General features: G+C 40.9%; 2 protein-coding genes across 13 annotated transcripts; both read left to right on the plus strand.

Moving 5' to 3' along the window:
• Positions 1-199: 199 nt before the first annotated feature.
• LOC108111938 (voltage-dependent L-type calcium channel subunit beta-2) lies at positions 200-12739 on the plus strand. 12 transcript variants are annotated; one of them, XM_041819301.1, is made up of 11 exons: positions 200-717; positions 4244-4504; positions 5084-5200; positions 5268-5489; positions 5579-5693; positions 7423-7919; positions 7988-8155; positions 8296-8410; positions 8859-9122; positions 11086-11536; positions 11690-12739. In XM_041819301.1, exons 1-11 carry the CDS (start codon positions 646-648, stop codon positions 12141-12143), a joined length of 2736 nt encoding a protein of 911 aa, XP_041675235.1. In that variant the 5' UTR covers positions 200-645; the 3' UTR covers positions 12144-12739. The 12 variants fall into 12 exon arrangements, 11 of the variants coding, with proteins under 11 accessions (XP_041675235.1, XP_017077166.2, XP_017077113.2 ...); XM_017221677.2 differs by lacking the exon at positions 4244-4504 and having other exon boundaries at positions 5579-5672; positions 7435-7919; XM_017221624.2 differs by lacking the exons at positions 4244-4504; positions 11690-12739 and adding an exon at positions 6511-6546 and having other exon boundaries at positions 7450-7919; positions 11086-11648.
• Positions 12740-15776: 3037 nt separating this feature from the next.
• LOC108111982 (D-3-phosphoglycerate dehydrogenase) lies at positions 15777-19401 on the plus strand. Its single transcript, XM_017221707.2, is given in 7 exon segments — positions 15777-15912; positions 15915-15982; positions 16312-16362; positions 17683-17837; positions 18415-18634; positions 18699-18831; positions 18943-19401. Coding segments are annotated over 7 exon segments (996 nt in total). The 5' UTR covers positions 15777-15899; the 3' UTR covers positions 19299-19401.
• The last annotated feature ends 972 nt before the right edge of the window (positions 19402-20373 follow it).

Raw genomic sequence — 20373 nt, forward strand, 5'->3', positions numbered from 1 at the left:
CTGTCTTAGTGTATATTATTACTGCAGTCGTCATAAAATAGATTATTGAAAACCATTTTCCGAGCGGTTCACCTCTTGAATTTCCCATTACTAAATGACTCTCCGCGATTGCCGAGGGATTCTCTCTCGCTGTGGGCATTTTTGTCAATGGATGTGGTGCGGGTGCCAAAAATATTGTCAGTCGAAATTGTGCGGTCTAGAGCGGTCGGTTGTGTTTCGTCTCCGCTGCGATTACCGTCCCGATCTGCTCCACATTGCCTAGCCAAGCAAGTGGATCACGCCTTCCGATCGCCTATATAGCCCGATATTTGTGCATATTATCCAGAAGTGCAGGCTGCCATTCCTTAAATCCAAATCGTTGCCATGTGTTGGGTTCCAGTTCTGCCCCATCGTGACCCCATTCGTTAAGAAAAAGTGTTTGTGTGAGAAAGTGTGCTTAGTTCTTGGCCATTTAACGATTAGTGGCCATAACGGCAGAGTGTTTGTTTATTTTGCTGTGCTGTGACCGCACAAAACGATTCCAAAAATGATTGCATAATTGGCTTTGGGGCGACAATTCACGCGAGACGCTCATCCATCTCAGCATATTTCGATTTCGATTCCTATTCCGTTGCCGTGATTCCATTTCGGAGCTAAGTTGCCACCATGAAGAAGCTGCATCTGGGTGCCAAGCACAAGGGCAAGTCCTATAAGCCCTTTAGGAACAAGAACCGTCGGGTGAGTTGAACTAAACTAAAGGATCTTCTTGATAGATTCCCCCCCTTAACTTAATTTTAATGTCGCGGCCCTGCCCCCGGGCCCGGGCGGAATCCGTATATTTTTATCCACTCGATCGCTAGCAGACTGCTCGCCCAGCTTGTCAGGCTGTTTGCGACCATTTAAATACATACATACGGAGTGCCTACAGTGCGTATTACAAATTAGTGGCTATAGGGCGGATGAGTGATGTTCTAAAGTTTATAGGATGCGAGATTACACATACGACGTGTTTACAGCAGGGATATTTTTTATATTGTTCTTAAAGATACCTTAAGTTAGAGTGTTTTAATCTCAGTAATAGCATGTTAAATAGCTGCTTATTTATACTTCACAGTTAGTAAATTTATGTTAAGATTATGTTTTTTGCTTTTTAATAATGTTCTTAAGAATATAAACTTATAATACGGACTGTATTTCGGTGACTTTTTCGTGTTTTTCTTGAAATTCTCTTGGTTCTCTCATATACATTTTGGGGGCCAAAGAGGCTATCAGACCTCTTACTCATCGTCGAAATCTGCTTGGCATGGCTATACGCATAGTCAATGTTGATACTTTTGCGGCACTCGAAACCACTTTACAGATTCTCGGGTTCCCCTTGCTTTAGCTTTCATGTTGTTTTTAGGCAGGCTGATTCAGAAAATCTTTGAAAATTGCATTTATTAGGTGAAGGTTATGTGCCCTTACTAATTATTGCTTCGCTAATAATGCTCAAAGTCAAAAATTATTTAATATATTACTTAACATTTCAAACCCACAGTTTTTAGTTTAAAGAACCGACCCTTCCCCAATCATTAATAAGCGATTGGCCAATAAGATTATTTTTATATCAGATTATCATTGTGTTAATGTCTTATCCAAACTTCAGGGAAACCAAACTAATTTTCCCTCTAATGCACTTATTGCAATCGCCATTTAAGCCATCCGAAAATGCTGACAGTGCCAAATGGCAGGTGAGGAGTAATTTGCTGACGCGCGGTCATCGACAGAGCCGGAAAAGTGGAAAACAATCGGGCTGACCATGAAAATATTTGTCAAAGGGGTTCGGGGCAGGTAATTGCACTGGAATCCAGAAGCAGAGCGTTGACCCACCCGCAGAAAAAACTAGCATGCAAAGGGGGAGGGGGTAAAGTAGAGTGGGTGGCGCTGGGGTATCGATGGCAACCAAAGTTCATTACTAGTTGTTGGGCACTTTGCCCATTGCAAAGTTTGATGGGGCTTTTGGGCAATCGGCGAAAGGTAAACAAAGAATCGACCCGAGTAACAGGCCTCCCCACCTCCCTCTTCAATACATCTGCAATTCAGGGGGATCCCCTTTGTTTTACGTATCACCTTTTGGAAATGTGTAAACGCAAATTCGGTCCGTCACCCGCGACCTTCCCTGTTAACGGTTTAAATGGGGAGAGGGAGAGAGCGTGGAAAGTAGTAAAAGTTAGCGGCTGCGCAGGGTTAAAGTGGAGAATTGACACCTGCGCATGCTCCTTCGCTCTTTCACTCTCTCGCTCTCTCCGCCCCAACAACGTGTCATTCTCTCTCTTCGCTCGTCTGGAAGTAATCGGGCGCTCTCTCCTTCTCGTTCTCTCGCCTCCTGTCATTTTGAGTGAGGAAATGGAAAACGGAATGTTTATGTTATGGGCACAGTGTGATGGGGAAATGTATTAAAAATGAAACAAAAATTCGAAAAACAAAATATCTTATTAAATAATGTTTTCCAGTTTAAGTTTGTAATTATTTAATATTATTTTTATTTTGTAGCCAAGGACAGTTTTGTATTGATACAATATTATTATTTTTGGCTTCTTTCTTTATGCTTAACCTAAAACTTAATTTTGAGTCCACTGCGTATTTTGAATGTCTCTTTAATACAAGTTAAGCAAGGTCTATTAAATTTAAAATTAGTTTCCACCAATATTCGTAAACTTTCAGCTTTTCAAATAATAATAATCGCATTAAAAGTAGTCACAAAATTGCATAGCTTAAGCTAAAGAGTCTTTTGAGCTTTAGATAATCTTAACAAAGGTTATATCTTAAACACCGTGAATCTTTCAGTTAAGTACTTACTATAGCTATACCTAATTTAAGAACGACTGCACTACGACCAACAGCTGTAACCCTTTTGGGAGTGGTTGCCAACAGGTGGACGCACCGCCACCACCCTTTTCCACCGCCTCAGCGACGTAAAAGTGCGGGTGCTATCGATTTTCCAGGCATCCGATGACCAGCGATGACAGCGCGCTCATTTCAATGGAGATTTGGTTTCTGAAGGGTTTTTAAGGGGGTGGGAGGTTGAAAAAGTCTCCCAATTCGCAGCACAAACAACTCCAGTCGCACAGTGGAACGAGTCTGCGGAATTTGCACTTGAAAACGAAATTTGTTTACATTTCTGCTGCCACTGGTGTTGGTGTGTGTGTCCGGGAATGTTCAGTATATATATATATATATTTCGAATCGAGTGGAGCATTTACGCACTGGAAGCGGACGAGAAAACTCTACACGATTTTCCCAGAGCGGAGCGGACTTTTCGCCTTCCACATACAGAAACGATTCAGTTTGCGTGCGGAGTAGAACCGTTTGAATGTCGGAAAGGCTAGGGACCCCAGTCGAATCGAAATCAAAGGATGTGTGAATCGAGTGAAATCCTGTGAAAGATAATACCAAGCAAAGGATATAGCTGCCAGTGAAAAGGTTTCAAAAACAGAAGGATTCGTGTTGGCTTTCGCAACGAAGAAAACAAAAAGAAAAACAAAGGCCACGCTCAACGGAAATCAGTTTTCGCGACCTATTCGACCCCCTCCGCCCGAGTTTTCCAGTACATTTTGTGTGCATATACTAGAAGAAAAAAAAAGTGCTGTGAGCAGAGAACCGCGACCCGACGCCACTGACATAAATTCCTATTTTTAACTTCCCTGGGGCCAAATCCCCACCGATGCGGAATCAATTCCGAATCGCCAGCCGTATGCAAATTGTGCTGAAATTAAGGCGAGAAAAGGCTGCGGAAATCCCTTCCAGTTAACAATTTAAAGCTATTTCGCCTGTGGCTTCCAAACCGTTTGACAATCGCTATCCTCTCTCTCTCTGTTCTGTCTATCTTTCTCTTTATCATACTATCCCACTCGCACACTGGATATCGGTGTTTTTGTGTCAGTGTCAAAATTGAATAGCGCCTAACCCGATGATTAAGCCGTTAAACGGAGAATATTGCCAATGTCAGTGCTAATCTTAATCACAAAAAGTGCAATAATTAAATTTAAATTTGTGTCCTGCCAAAAGTAGAAGTTGCAAGTGGAACAATCTTTAGGAATTTTGTACAAGTCAGACTGCTTTTATAGTCCTTTTACAACATAGAAACTAATGATGATTGCAATCTAACTAGTTCAAGTGTTAAGTGAGATCAAGTACAAAAGTAATCCCCCCGATAAAGTCATTTTGCCAACTTAAAAGACACCGAAAACTATACGTAACCATTGCCAGCTCAACAACTTGCCAGCCAGCATCATCATCATCACCATCACCATCATCAGCATTGCAGCATCTGGTGGTGCTGGTGCTGCTGTTGTCCTCGCACCGGGTCGTCGAAAACATCGGCAAGATATCTTCGTTCGAAGAAGACTACCGGGCTGACAGGCCCATGGTGCAGCGCGCCTCTTCCTCGGATGTACCCTCCGTTCAGGGTGGCCAACATCGAGAGTCTCGATTTGGCCTTGGATACCCCTCCTACCAGAGTGGATACAATAAACTATTCACACAGGTGCTATTCATATTGATGGACCTTAGTTCATGTTATAAATCTAAAAAGCTAAAAGTCCATAACCTCTTTAACAAAAGTATTAAATTTATTACTATTACTATTATTATACTTATGAGAACATCTTAAAGATAATGATTAAACCTCTTAAATCAATGTTGATAATATTTTAGCCAAGTTTTGAATTGTAAACTTGCCAACTTTTCACCAAAATGATATTACCCAGCGAATAATGAACGAATTTTGCCAACCCAACTTTGTATACATGAATCATAATTGCCTAGAATATTGCATTAAAAAAGCTTTTAGCTCAAATCAAAATATTTAGCCTCCTCCATTGGCAGTATTCTGCCTGTGTACTTGCCACCAACTGTTGCTTCATGTGGGGGCAACAAGAAATAATCAAAATCCAACATAGTGGCCTGCATTGTTGGGCCATTTGGGCTGGGCTGGTCTTTTGGCAGCAGGCCAATTTAATTTGTTTTGAATTTCAGATGGCCGGGCTAACTCACTTATCTTTAAAGCAGCCCTATTTGGGAAAAGAAAATTACTAAGTGGCCCCCTTTGTCTTGACTTTTCCAGGGTTCTGCCGACTCAAACTACTCACAACCGTCATCCGATCTGTCGCTAGACGAGGAAAAGGAATCGCTTCGGCGAGAAAAGGAACGTCAGGCCTTAAGCCAGTTGGATAAAGCGAGGGTGAGTTGGTTGAGTTTTTCTTTAATAGAAATGAAAATCGCCTAATGATTTCCCTTTTCGAAATCAGAGCAAACCAGTGGCGTTCGCTGTGCGAACCAACGTAGCATACGATGGCGCCATCGACGACGATTCGCCGGTGCAGGGCGGTGCAGTTTCGTTCGAGATCCGGGAGTTCCTGCACATCAAAGAGAAGTACGACAATAACTGGTGGATCGGCCGGCTGGTCAAGGAGGGCTGTGATGTGGGCTTCATACCCAGCCCCGCTAAGCTAGACAACATTCGCATGCAGGTTGGATATGAGATAGATCTTTCTCTTTTTTGGAATGTAATCCTTAAACAAAACCTAATTCAATTCTCGAAAAAAAAAAACAATTTCAGAACCAAACCAGACCCTCAAGACTGTATGGCACAAAGGGCTCGTCGAGCGGGAATCTTGGTGCGGGCGGACAAGCAGGTGCGGAGCCATCTCGAGGTAGCACACCCCCCACACCTGGTATGACACACATTTCATTCTCCTGATTTCTTTTGGGCGAGGTTTTATTTCGTATCTGTTGAATTCTGTGAATCGAATTAATTTCAATCTATATATATTTTTCGCTGTCTTCTATGTAATGTGTTTACTTTTGTAAATCGCCACAGTGGGGCCTCCTCAGTGAGGCCCGGCGTGTGTCTATGGGGCATCCATAGGTCCAAACAGACGGATGCCGAGCCCGGCTCGAGCTCTTCGATGTTTTATTGTAATTGGAGGCGTGTTTTATGATTTTCATTTCAAGCGAACCAAATCAGATCTAAAACAAAAAAACAAAAAAAAAAACAGTCAGCCAAGCTAAATTCCCGTAATTTTGTACTTTTGTGTTTGATCTAATTATATCATGCGACATCCATAAAAAAAACGAGTGCAAGTTTATGCTTAATTACGTAATGAGTTCACCTGGCAATCCGATGCAAATTCGATCCTACTAGTTATGCAAACGGTCTATATATATCGGCCTAGAGCTAGAGCCCCAGAGATCCCAGCATGAAAAGCCGAATCCAGATCGGTCTAGAGTGCTTGATCCCTTTGACTTTCCCCATAATCTCACCGCTGTAAACACACAAAAGTACACTCCTTATTATACTCGTACAGCTTAATTAGCCACGATTTTCTCCGTCCTAGTTTTGTCCAAATCAAAGCTCCTCGTTCATGGTCTGCTTGTAAACTAATTTAGCCAATGTGAACACTATTAAATGCACTCAAACTCTCTTTTATCCAAACACAAACGGTTGACAACACTAACAAAATGAACAACCAAACCACAACGCGACCCAAGATCCCTACAGTACAACACCGCGCAAGAAAAAAACAGGTTTGTCCACGTCTCTCATCCGATCTTCAGAAATCCATTTCAATCGCAAAATCTATCGCTAGAGTTTATAGTGAGTTTCAGGCTAATATGAAAGTATGAAAGGGAAATGGAAATGGAAATGGAAAGGAAAAGATTGAAAATAGTAGTTAAAAGCTTTTTCATTTTTAAGCTAATAAATGCGAGCCATAAAATTGAATAGTTTACAGATTTTTAAACTATAAACAACAGAATTATTAATCAATTATTATATTTCAACTTCTTAATAAATTCTCTTCAAATTTCGTAAGTAAAATGTTCTAAAAATTGCAATATCAGAAAACACTCATTCCAAAATACTTCCCATCTGTCTGTAAAACCCAAACACGCTGGTTTTTGGCCTTTACAAACGCTGTAATCTGTCAAAAAAAGTTTCGTAACAAAACCCACAAATCAAAACCCGTATTTAGTAACCAATTATCCATAGAGTTGTGTAAAATCTAAGCAAATAGAACACTTCATAATCGAGTAGAACAAAGTTAAATACTTGTAGGAAAGAAACCTCACCCTCGAGTTGGCATTTTGAAAAGCATTAAATGGTGCGTAGACCGGTTACAAAAACAAATTTAAATTCAAAACAACCTGAAATTCCAAAACCGCCGTAGACCAACACAATTTACCTGGCACAAAAAACACACGCGGATCGCTAATCTGTATGAAAACACTGTATATACTATAACTAACTATAACTAATCCACAAAGAAGCGTCTTACGTATTTACGATAATTAATAAATTGGCCTAGCAATTCGTACTGATCGATCGCACTGGCTCGTACCAATCATAAGCTCGCTCATCCGTTGCCATTATCTCGTCCTATTTGCCATGATACTAACGATCAGGTGACGAATCAGATTCCATGGGACCAGGACGACATGGCAAGACCCCCGTGGCGGCGGCCAACAAGGAGAAGCGCAAGCCGTTCTTCAAGAAGCAGGAAACTGCCAGTCCCTATGACGTGGTGCCATCGATGCGTCCCGTAGTTCTGGTGGGGCCCAGTCTCAAGGGCTACGAGGTGACCGACATGATGCAGAAGGCCCTCTTTGACTTCCTTAAGCACCGATTCGAGGGTCGGATCATCATTACGCGGGTTATGGCCGATATCTCTTTGGCCAAACGCTCCATCATGAACAATCCCTCGAAGCGGGCCATCATGGAGCGATCCTCCAGCCGGAGCGACTGCCTCGGCAAGGTGCAGGAGGAAATCGAGCGCATCTTCGAGCTGGCCCGCTCGCTCCAGCTGGTCGTGCTCGATTGTGATACAATCAATCATCCGTCACAACTAGCAAAAACTTCATTAGCGCCAACAATAGTGTACTTAAAGATTAGTAGTAGTAAGGTGAGTCTTTTGTTAGTTATGGTCTTAAATTTTAAATTAATTATCAATTTTTATATTTATTATTACAGGTTTTACAGCGTTTGATCAAATCACGTGGCAAATCGCAGGCGAAAAACCTCTCCGTTCAAATGGTTGCCGCCGAGAAGCTAGCCCAATGTCCACCGGATATGTTTGATGTAATCCTAGACGAGAATCAGCTGGAAGACGCCTGCGAGCACATTGCCGAGTACTTGGAGGTTAGTCAAATCGTTCTAACTTTGTGTAATTACTAAAAGACTTAGAATAAAAGTAATCTCCTAAAAAAATTACGTTACGCCCTATAGGTTATGACTTAAGAAAGAAAACAAAAAGTCACCAAAAATATAATCTCTTGCAGACCTATTGGAAGGCAACCCACCCAGATATACGAGCAGTACCGCCCATCGCCCGCCCATTGCCGCAAGAGGCTTCACCATCCGCCGATCCCGCGCGTCTGGGTCCGACGCCACCAGGTAAAGGAACACCTGCCCATCCATTCCGGGCTCATTTACGGTCGCATTACCATTCTCATAAGCGCGAATCCACCAAGTCCCAGTCCATGCCCAAGAAGCTGCGAAATTTCAATCAACCCAATATCGATATCGAAATCAGAGTCACCCATTGTCTCACCCCCAACGCAATCGAAAATAATAATCGATTAATCGACCCATTCAAAAAACACATCAGTATATGTATACATTGCAAAATGATGTATGCACATACCGAAAATCGAAATCAGATATCAGCAGTAAACTATTTTCATTTGCTTCTCAAACATACTCAAAACACAATTATACAAAATACAATTCTAAAATTTGTCTTTTTCAAATTCAAATTCCCATGACTGTACCGTTAAACCAATCGATTCTCATTCTGCCACTCTCTCTCCCTCTCTTTGGTGGGCACTCGTGATGTAAGCAGTAGATGGCGAGGAGTTTATCGATGAGCAGGAACCCAGGATGGGCATGTCCGGCGGAGAACGGGAGGGCAGTCGGGAGCGTGATCGCGATAGCAGGGAAAGGGAAAGGGAGCGCGAGAGGGAGCGGGATTATTGGGATCGGGAGTTCAACAGAGATCGCAGCTCCAAGGATCGGGAAAGGGACCTCGAGTGGGAGCGAGAGAGGGCACGCGAGTGGGAGAGAGAGCGGGAACGAGATTGGGATAGGGAGTTCGATTGGGACCAAGGTAAATTTCCGTTTATACTGTTTCCTTTCATTTCGTTTCCTTTTTACTGATAATATATACGTAAACTCATTAAGTATCACCGTTCGCCTTCAGATTCGAGTTTTGATCTAAAACTATCGAATGGTCCCATAACCGCAGTTTAGTTAGAACTACCTTGTCCCAAGATATAGCATAAACCAGTTAAAGATTTAGTAATATTTTAAATATCTCTCATACATTCTGTACATAGACGCAGGTCCCAAGTAGCTTCGGTACATATGACATACTTCGGCCCACATCTCCACCCATCGATTGTATGTAGCTACAGATCATGGCATATATTTACAAATCCCGCTTTCTAGACACCTTTTTTTTAACTTATCTTATACAGAAACTCCGGTATCCTCAACTTTTTCGTTTATTTCTATTGTTCTTTTGTGCCCACACTTTACAGCATTCACAGCACGTGATATACCCGGTCCCTTTACAACAATGCTATAGATCAAAACGAGTTAAAAACCAACCAACCAACCAACAAGACCAACACAACTGCGACATCAACAGTACAAAGCCAAAGACAATCGAATTGAATCCGAAAATAAAAACCGAAAACCAAATCAAATGGAACAAGCTTAAGCTAAAGCACCCACCGACCGACATCTCCTCTCCGACGATCAAGTACAAGTCTTTGTCTTTGCCAAGATCTCCAGATGAGATGCCTAGAAAATCCCATAGATTTTCCCCACTAACGTTAGCTGACTAAGATTATCTCTCTGCCGTTTGAGTTCTACTAACCGATTAACATGGAAAATGCACGCCAATCGTAGAATCCCCCCAGCGCGCTTTCTCAAGCATCCGACATCTATCGATCCAATCGATGTTCATGCATCCGAAATACGTTCGTTTTACCGACTGATCTCTGTACTTGTTTTTAGTTACACCGGGCGTTGTGCGCCTTTAAGCTGCCGCGATCTTCGCCAAGCTCTTCTACTCGATTTTCACATTCTTCCGGGTGTTTTCCAAGATCAGCTCCCAACTCAACCCGATTCAACTCAGTTATATAATATATATATATATATATATGTACCGTTATGTGTATTCCGTTGTTGTCGATCCTTATGTTTCCACCATTTAAAAGTTGCAAAACCAAATCATCCAATCGTTTAGATCTGGTTTAGTGAGTACCGAACCCCCCGTGATGTGTTTGCGTTACATAATTTTTGCCATATGGACCTTTGATTATCTTTATTACTGTCTCCCGACATCATCCTCGTTTCCCAGATCTAGTACTATGCCTAACTGACGCTAGGATTCGTTCGTTTGCTAACTTTTATGTTTCTTATTTTCAGCAAAAAAATATTAAATTTTTGTTACTGAGTTAAAGAACTAACCAAATGTTTCATCTTCCATTAACACCTTTTAGTTAAGTCTTATACTAGCTGAGTAAAAACAGAAATGGTTTTATTAGAAAGACATGTTTTTAAAACAATCACAAAATAGTTAGGTAATTATCCAAACTAAACTTCATTTTTTATAGTAAACTTTAGAAGTTTTCATTATATCATTCAAACTATATTAGGAACTTAACAAATAGAAACATTCAAAATCAAACATAAGTAAAAACTTTAAATCAAAGTAGAAGTCAGTTTTTAACTCCTCTATAAAGTTAATAATTTATCAAAGATCTAAGCACCGAACCTATATACTCCCAAGGAAGTTAAGATCACATTCAAAGAGCTTTCCTTGTAAAATAATTCAGAGAAAGGTATTCCCCCTTAGCTAGAGACCGCACAAAACACGTAACCATTGTTGATCAACATCCGGTCATCGAGACCTTTGGCCTGTTGCCTCCGCCCAACTATCGCCTATTGACCCCCTTTTTGAATGCTTTAGTTCTGGTTCTGTTTTCCGTTTTTCGTTACCCTTAATACCACAATAATGACTATATCTTCACTAACAAATTGCTGCGTTCATCGTCTTGCAGGAGGAACCTCTTACCAGCACAGCCGCCGACAACCGACCTCGAGTCGCCATCAGGAGCGTGGTGGTGGCGTGGGAGCCGGCGGCGGAGGTGGCGGTGGTGGCTATGAGCGGGACCGCGAAAGGGAGCGGTACGATCGGCGCGAGCGTGACCTCATGCACTACGACCTGAACAGCGACGAGCTGCTGGACGAGCGCAACTTTGAATATCCGGCGATGAGGAGCGGTCCCAGCGGCGCCTCCCACCACGGCCATCTGTCCAGGGGCGGACGCCTACTGGACGATCCGGACTTTGAGCGCGAAGAGGCCCAGATGAGGATGAGCAGCTCCCGCTATGGACCCTCGACCCGGATCGACGACCCCCGTGACCTGCCGCGGGGAGCCACCGTTGTCGATCGCGATGAATACAGTCCGCACAGAGGTGGTGGGAGTAGTAGGAGAATGCTTAATGCCATGTAGGAATCGTGGATATAGGGGTGGGATCAGATCGATGCGAGAGTGCCAGGTTTGATGGAAGCACGCGACAATAGTTTTGATCTTGACATGATACACCAGCCTCCGTCTCAGTCTCAATCTCAATCTCAGTCACAATCACAGTCCAGGATCAGGTCCAGACCGTTGGGCCTGCCCCGTCAATCCTCCCTGCCCAGTAATAGAGCACCCATGTCCTATCTGCCACGTCAGTCTTCATTGGGCACCCATTGGTTATCCTCCTCCTCCCAGAGCACTCTGGATTCAGGACCCCAATCTCGCCGAGAGCTTTATCCACTGCTGCACCAGCCGCAGTTATATCCCCAGGCCCGAACTCAATACACCCATTCGTACACATCCTCACAGCCGCCCCAGCACACAAGTCAGTCGCGTTCGCAGTCGTCACATGCCCACTCTCAGTATCGATACTCCGTGCAGGACACGTCCTTCGCCCACCCACCAAGATCGCTGCGCGAGGAGTTCCTCAGTCCCACCATGAGCAAGGTCGAAGCTGTCACGCACGCCATTCGGAACAAGATCATCGTGGAGGAAGACGAAGAGGATATCCTGAGCACGGATCGGTTCTATTAAAGAGATTTCAGTCGCCACCCCGCGTCGCTTAGGTTTTGGGTAACACTTTTCCGGGGGCAAGTTAGCAAATGCGCAGCAGTGCCAAAGACACACGACACATTTGTAAATGTTCCATTCGATGATCAGATCAATTTGTTAGTTAAAAACCACACACGAACACGAACACTAAACAGAAACACACACGAAAAGTAACAAAGGTTAAAGTTAATGAGAGCGTTTAAAGTGGCGGTTAGAGCAAACGTTAAAACAAACCAAGGAAGCAGCCCAATGCCAAGTGGGGCCTTATGTGTCTTAAATGCTATAGCTAAGTGTAATCAGATTTTATTTGAATAATGTGAATTTAAATTAAATGGTCTAAGCCTAAGATTTAAGCTAGTCGACAGTTGAAAAAAAAAAAAAAAAAACTAATTAAAAGTTAAAGGGGAGTCTGCAGCCACCCAACAGGATTTGTTGGTCTCGTATTTGTTATGCAATCGATTGACTAAGTAAATAAATAAGTGTCAGCTTTAATAATTTAGTGAACGTGTCTTAATCTAAGTCGAGCCACACAAACACAAACACACTCCTAACACACACACACACACACTCAATTGACTGTGAACCGATTGAAATCTCTTTAATCTCAAACCGATCTCTAATTCTCGCATCCATTCTTTATCTTCCTCTACGCAGAATTGACAACTTCTTTCACTTTCTTCAGCACATCTGCTAGGAATTCTTCTTCTAGTTGAACACTTGAAAAGAGTACAGTGCGTTTCCTAATTAAATCACTCTGACATTTTCTTTTGGACATCACTTAGACTTTATATTTGGTGACTGAAAAATCTTGGATCTTCCTAAAAAGCTAGAAACAAACTTGTTAGATAACACCTAATAGTTACTTCTAAACACACATTTTCATTATCTATAATGGGAACTTTAATGAAACGCACTGTCTTGTGTAGACTTTCTTCTTCTACTAGCAATACCTTCGACCTAGATACCTTGTCACACCATATCATGCCACACACCTGCCAAAAGCGCACAGTTCGCGTTTGCAGTTCAAAGTTCAAGTTGGATTGCACGCGAACAGGCCTCCAACCTGGGTTGGGATCGAAAGCTAGATCCCAGCTATGAACCAGGTTTAGGTATAGCGATTTAAAACTACCAGTGCCTTATAAACCATCAAATCGAGTTACACACCAGCACTCCACAACCCCGCCCTTCTGATATCTTCCATTTCCCCTGCCCCACTACCCACTGCCACCGCTAAAGTCAAAATTATTGTTCAAGTACTGTAAGTACCTACACGTAATGTCGAGACGAGAAGAGAAAAGTTGATCTGGCCCATTCCGAACGAGCACTCCTTTTACAATTCCAACCACCATGCTAAATTTGTCGATCATTAGTTGTCGAACTGAGCTAGAGCCCAACAATGATGAACCGCACTGCATTCAAATCGATCGCCACCTCGAGTAAGAGTTGATGTTTAGCTACTAGCTAGTTGATCTGTAAGCACACCCACAGAACCCATCCTAATGTCCAAGGACTACAGCTGAAGCCCCCAAAGGCTATAGAGTTTGTAGCACAGTGTAGCCAGGACAGGCCAGGCCCATGGACCTGAAGCAAAAGAAAACAAAAAAAACCCACAAAAATCTAGTACTTTTTATATAAGAGATACAAGGTGATATAACTAAATTTTTGGAGAGCAAATTTGAACAGCGCACGACAAATACGGATACCTAAAAGATCTTTCCAAATTACTTTCAAATGGTTAGCCTTTCCCCGAAGACAGAGAGAGAGAGATGGGGTTGGCCAAGGCACTGGAGGCGCTTTAACGAGGAACAAAAAATATTTAAATATAATGGAAAGCAGCATACGATACGCAAGCACTTCTTGTAAAAAGTGGCAAAAGAAAAATGATCTATGTATTAGCTAAAACCTAAATGAAATATTACTTTTTAATACTAGCATAAAGTTAAAAACAAAACTAGATACGATCCTTCGCAGCTAAGGAGGAGACAAGCGGAATACTTAAGTTTAAAAGATCAGTCGATGGGAATGTGTATAATGTTATAGTATTGCACATAATTCACAGAACTGGTAATTCAATATATGATAATGGTATATATTTAAAAAAACAAAACCAAAAACAAAAACAAAAACAAAATGATTCATATACATTTATACATGAATATGTACGTTCTTACTATAATTAACAAAATTTAAAACGATACAGATACATCAGCAGGCATTTTGGCGTGAAATCCAAGATATGAACATAAAAAGAAAAACAAATAATAAGAGATAACAGATAATAGATTATCCCAGGTATTGTTAGATACTTTCTGGAAACCGAAAGGTGAACTTTGCCATGAAAATTTCATCAGATCTGATAGGAATATGTTGAAGATATTTTGTAAGATGCCTTAAATTTCTCAACTCAAATTCTTTGAAAGTTTTGGAAAGCTAAACTTGATAAATTCATATATTCCATTACATAACCTTTTAGCAGATGGACAAACCAAGTCCTAATCAATTTTTGCAAAACAAAAACAAAAAACAAAAAACAACAACAGGTTTGCTTCTAATATATAGCAATTTTTTTGTAATAATAAAATCTTATTTCCGATTAAAAAACAAACAAAAACAAAAGCGAAAAACAAAGCAATTTCAATTCGTTGACACTCTTGAAAAAAAAAACTAAAAAGGAACACACACACACATGCAAACAAATTTTATAGCGAAAATACTGAAACTTTAAGAAGAGAATACGCCTATATATAATTAAATTTAGCGGTAATAACTTCTCTACTTTTCAAGCCACTTTAATACATCCAAAAAACAAAGCAAACTTTATTTCTTTTAGCCTAAATCCCTAATTAAACTGGAAGATTTGTAAAGTGGAAAGATTCGACAAGAGCACGCCTGAAATTTCCGTATTCAATATATTATGATTAACCAAAAGCTCCCTCCCACACACACACACACACACACACACACCGATTACCCCCAGAAAAATAAACAAGAACTAATTGTGGAAATATCAACCCCACACCAAATTTATATAGAATATTTTATACATGCAAAACATATACATATTGTAAAAACAAAAAACAAGAAACGAGAAAACAGTAACTAAAATCCAATCAGCAATTTCCAAGAATTGTATGTAAATAGTTTATGATATTTCAATTTGTTTACCAACTTATTTTGTTATGAACTTTGTAATATTCCTTTGATTTAATGGCTAGGATGCCTTCTCCTCGGCCATGATTTGTTGTTTTTAGTTTTCATTTTCCGCATTCAAATGTTGTTCACAATATGTTTTTGGAAAATACGTAGTTAAATGAAAGCTAAATTGCAAATAAAAGCAAATACAATAAAAATATTGAAAATAAAATGCAAATATGTTTTCAAGTGACAGGGTCAACGGTGGGTTAAAATTGTTGTTTTGCAAGCAAATTCGAATTGCCGTTTCGAAAACAACTTACACGCATACCGTAAAGAACATATCGCGTGGATGAGAGAGAGAGGACTTGGGCTCTCTCCCTGATCTCTCCAGTCGGTTATCACAAAGAAGAGCAACAACAACCGCAATGCATTGGAGAGTAGCCACTCAAAGTCAGGTTCGATGGCCCGGCAAAATCACTCTCAAAGTCAGTTCAATTTGTTTGCTCTGTGGCGCAGATCGTGAGCGTCTGAAAGTAATTTGCAAAAATTAGCACAATCGACCGGTTGTCCAGATTCTTAAGTATATTATTTAGCAAAGCAAATATGCCCCTTAATATCAAAAAGTGCTGGTCTGCGATGCAGTGGACAAATCCTGCGTGGAGCTGCTGGAACAGCATGGGATTAGTGTAAGTTCCCTGAAGCCCATGACGTGACAAGCGATTATGTGCTAAAATGTACAAAAGCTTACACCCATACAAGTGCTTTCGAGTACAGTGTTCACTCGGATGAAGGAATTACAAATAACTTTTAACTTATTACGGTAACTAAGTTGCTTTGAAGCTTATTTTGAGGTTGAAGTTGATATGGATTAGAACTATTATAAATTGATTGAATTTGTTACCTAGTCTCCACTGTATTTGAACTTGTAATCATGTAAAAGTGCTTCAGTGTGTTGCATTTAATGAATTGCACAATTTAATCAATGTGTTGACCATTTGTTTTTGTTTTTGACAAGGTTACCTACAAGCTGAAACTCCCCGTGGCGGAGCTGTGTGAGGAAGTTAAGGTAAGTGGCTGAGGGATTACGGCACAGGTGAAAAAAATTAAAAAAAATCTATAGTAGTATGTAAGAGATATGTAAGGGAAGCAATTGAAAGCTTTTTAAACCATTGAAGAGCCGTTTCAAAACACGTGCAGATGACTAAAGTATTTGTCAGCTTCACTACATTTAAATGCTGTTAAATGTAAGTGTTACATAATGACAGCATAACAACAATTAGTCAGTAACTAAGCACATAAGCTGAAAATCCGCACAGCACATGTATGTAATGTGTTAAACACAGGACTACACTAGTTAGTATGTGCCAAAGCATAAGTGTGCTCAAGTGTTATCGGCAGACTGATTTCCATCTCAACCGATTAGCAAGTGCTTTTAATTAAAATTGATAAGCTCTCATTCGGGATTAGTGGCAATAAATTGACCGACATTTATTTCATTTACATCACTGCTAATAAATTTAACAACAGTTAATCGGATTGTAATTATGTTTAAAGCACTTAAATCAAACAAAAAAAAGTTAAGCCATCCTGACAGTTTGTTGATTTTCCCTTAAATGAAAATCAATTATTATTCTTTAATGTGTTTAAATTTACGTTCTATTGCGAATGCATGTAATCTATGCAAACCAGAATTTGTTTTCTTTTATTTAAATCCATTCATACCTGCATGAGCACGTATAATAAATAAATATTTTGGATTTTATTTGATTTAGAGAAAAATGCTTTCTGTTGTTCGTTTCACAAAGCACAACAAATTCCAAGGGCCAAAAAACAGTATTCGATACAAAAATATGTTTGCCTTTGGTAACAAGAAAAACAATTTAATTAGACCAAAATTAGTTCATTTTAAACTGTGCTACCCAGTATTCCAGCATTAGAATGTTTATTTTAGTTAACTTCTTAGGCACAAAAAACTTTGGCATATTAAACTACATTTTTTGGCCATATTATTCTTTTTGATTACTAATAACTAGGCAGCGCTAGACATTCTTATCACCACTTTATAGGTTTAATCAATAAATGCTTATCAAACATACTTCCGATCAGACGATGTTGCCTCAACATTAAATCTATTGTTCCAAGTGAAACCGAAAAATTCTAAGAAAAACTCAGGCAGACCAATTAATACAGCCAGACCCTTATGCCATATAAAACCATTTTCAAGATAACGAAACTTATTACTCAACAGGTGCTAAGGGGTATCAATCACGCTACTAGACACCAGCAATTAGAGCACTTAGGGTGGTCAGTGCAATGGTTAAGGGAATTTTATGACAAATATTTGTATTTACACAGTTGCTAATTATTATATTACCCCGCATTCCAGAACTTTGACGCCGCCATCGTTCGCTCGGATACGAAAATAACCGCGGAAGTTTTGGCCGCCGGAGCCGGGAGTCTAAAGGTTGTTGGCCGCGCGGGGGCGGGTGTTGACAACATCGATGTTCCTGCAGCCACGTCGCATAATGTCGTTGTCCTCAAGTAAGTCCCTCATAAGCCTTTTGCGCACTGCAGCCCGGGAAAGGGTTTAGTAGGGGACAGTAAACAAAAATATGAACGTTTTTCAATGAAGTTTACAAAGTTGTTGATATCGTTGCCTGACGTGCTAAAAACCTTTCTTTTAATGATGAAAGTTATCGAAATCTAGCACAACCTAGAACCTAGGGCTGCATAGAGTCGTCTCCAATGAGGCATCTTCCCAATAATTATGCGCATTCTGAATCGCGGGATTGGCAGTCGCTATCGCAACTATCACAGCCCAAAAGCAGGGCCATGACTTGGGTCAATTGACGCCGTTTGACACGCATAATTAAGGGCCGACGAGTATCAGCGTGGGTTGTGGGTTGGTCGCGTCAATGTCAGATGGCCCACCGCATTGCCAAGGCTACAGAGGCAAGCGCGAATATTGCCACATTTCGCTCCCATCTTCTTTATTTCGTTTTTTTTTCGGGGGGAATTTGCATAATGCTGTCTAGTCACAACAAACGCCACCCAACAACCACACCAATGTCTATCGAGGCATTTAGGGAATGTTTAACTAAACTCTCGTCGCTTTCAGCACTCCGGGTGGCAATTCTATTTCAGCCTGTGAGCTGACGTGCATCCTAATTGGCTCCCTGGCCCGCCCCGTTGTCCCCGCTGGTCAAAGCATGAAAGAGGGTCGCTGGGACAGGAAACTCTATGCCGGCACTGAGCTGTATGGAAAAACCCTGGCCGTTCTCGGACTGGGTCGCATTGGTCGCGAGGTTGCCATTCGGATGAAGACCTGGGGCATGCGGGTAAATCCCCGGATTGGGTATTTACTTTGTGTGAAATTTTAATCGAACCATGATTGTCTTACAGATTATTGGATACGATCCCATCACCACGGAGGCGGAGGCAAAGGCAGCGGGCATTGAGAAGATGACGCTGGAGGAGATTTGGCCACTGGCGGATTACATAACCGTACACACGCCGCTCATCCCGGCCACCGAAAGTAAGTTAAGTCCTTGGACACAAGCTTTTTAATTGCTTGAAAAAACTGGACACGTGCTGGGAAAGGGTTTTCTCTGTTCAGGAAAGTCTTTAAGAAAGTATTTTTCTTTAGATCTAATATCAACGGAGACTCTGGCCAAGTGCAAGCAGGGTGTCAAGGTGGTGAACGTGGCCCGCGGCGGTATCATTGATGAGCAGGCCGTGCTTGATGGCCTCGAAAGTGGCAAAGTGGCCGGCGCCGCCTTCGACGTTTATCCCGAGGAGCCGCCAAAGTCTGCGGTCACCAAGGCCCTAATCAGTCACCCCAAGGTGGTGGCCACTCCCCATTTGGGTGCCAGCACCTCGGAGGCCCAGGTTCGCGTTGCTGTCGAAGTGGCAGAGCAGTTCATCGCCCTCAATGGAACCTCTCCCAAGTACACCAGTTATGCGGGCGTCATCAACAAGGATGCTCTCGCCCATTACCAGTGAAGTGAATCGAATTTGGACTTTATAAATAAGCTTACAATAAACATTGTAAAAAAAATACAAAAATCTTAAAATAAAGAATTAATAACTAACTAATAAATCAAAATACTCAGCACTCTCTGTACTTAATCTTTAAGTTAAATCGCATTTAATAAGATTAACTTCCTTAATCTCATTCTTCCTTTCAGTGTTTTGGCTAAAAATTATAGCTTTTTCCTGGGAAGCCAGTTTTATGCTGCGTTTATGTTGGAAAAGTTCAGTTTTCTGTGAACTTTTTTGGCCACTTTTGTGTAAGCCTAGAGCAAGTGTTGGCGGGTTTATCCAACTGAATAAACATGAATAGGTTGCAGTTCATTCACTGGTGTTGTTATGTGGATATACTTAAATATTTAGCAGATTAAAACTGAGCACACAAGTACAGATTACGCATTCTGTTTGGAATGCTGCAAGCAAATGGGAAAAGCAATCCAACTGCATGGAATTAAGTAATCAGAGAGAGATGTTGGCATTCTTAATGGCTCGTGTTGTTTTTGTTTATTAAATTATTAACATTTAGAGAAGGCAACTTTTCGTTTAAGTCGTAATTTATACCTTTGCAAATTTTTCTACGATTTAACAAACAGATTTTTATTGAGAATAGATTCGCATTTTCCTACATCAATATGGAAAAGCAACAATAGAAACGCGTTTTACGACTATGAATGGACCAATAATAGACAGAAATTCAAATAAAGAAATAACTTTCGTATGCAAATTCCTGAAATGCGAATTCGATTCCCAGTAGAGTGAACAAAAGTTTTTCGCAAATTATTATAAAAGAAAATCGCTTGCATTAAATTGTTTACATTTAAATATATTTTCCAGAAAATTTATGCAACCGGAAATTCGTGACAAATATGAATTATTTTTAATTTTAATGGTTTCATTTTGGTTCCCAAATAAATATGAGAGTAAATAAAAGTGAAATGAAATATTAAGTGATATGAAATATAAGGAAATTCATGTCCTGGCCATATTTCAGCACAGAAGGAACTACTCTTGTCCATTCATTATTTACGCTGGAGCTTCCTTGCCAACT

Source organism: Drosophila eugracilis, unplaced genomic scaffold (genome assembly GCF_018153835.1).
Source record: "Drosophila eugracilis isolate 14026-0451.02 unplaced genomic scaffold, ASM1815383v1 contig_534, whole genome shotgun sequence".
In the NCBI taxonomy this organism is placed as follows: Eukaryota; Metazoa; Arthropoda; class Insecta; order Diptera; family Drosophilidae; genus Drosophila; species Drosophila eugracilis.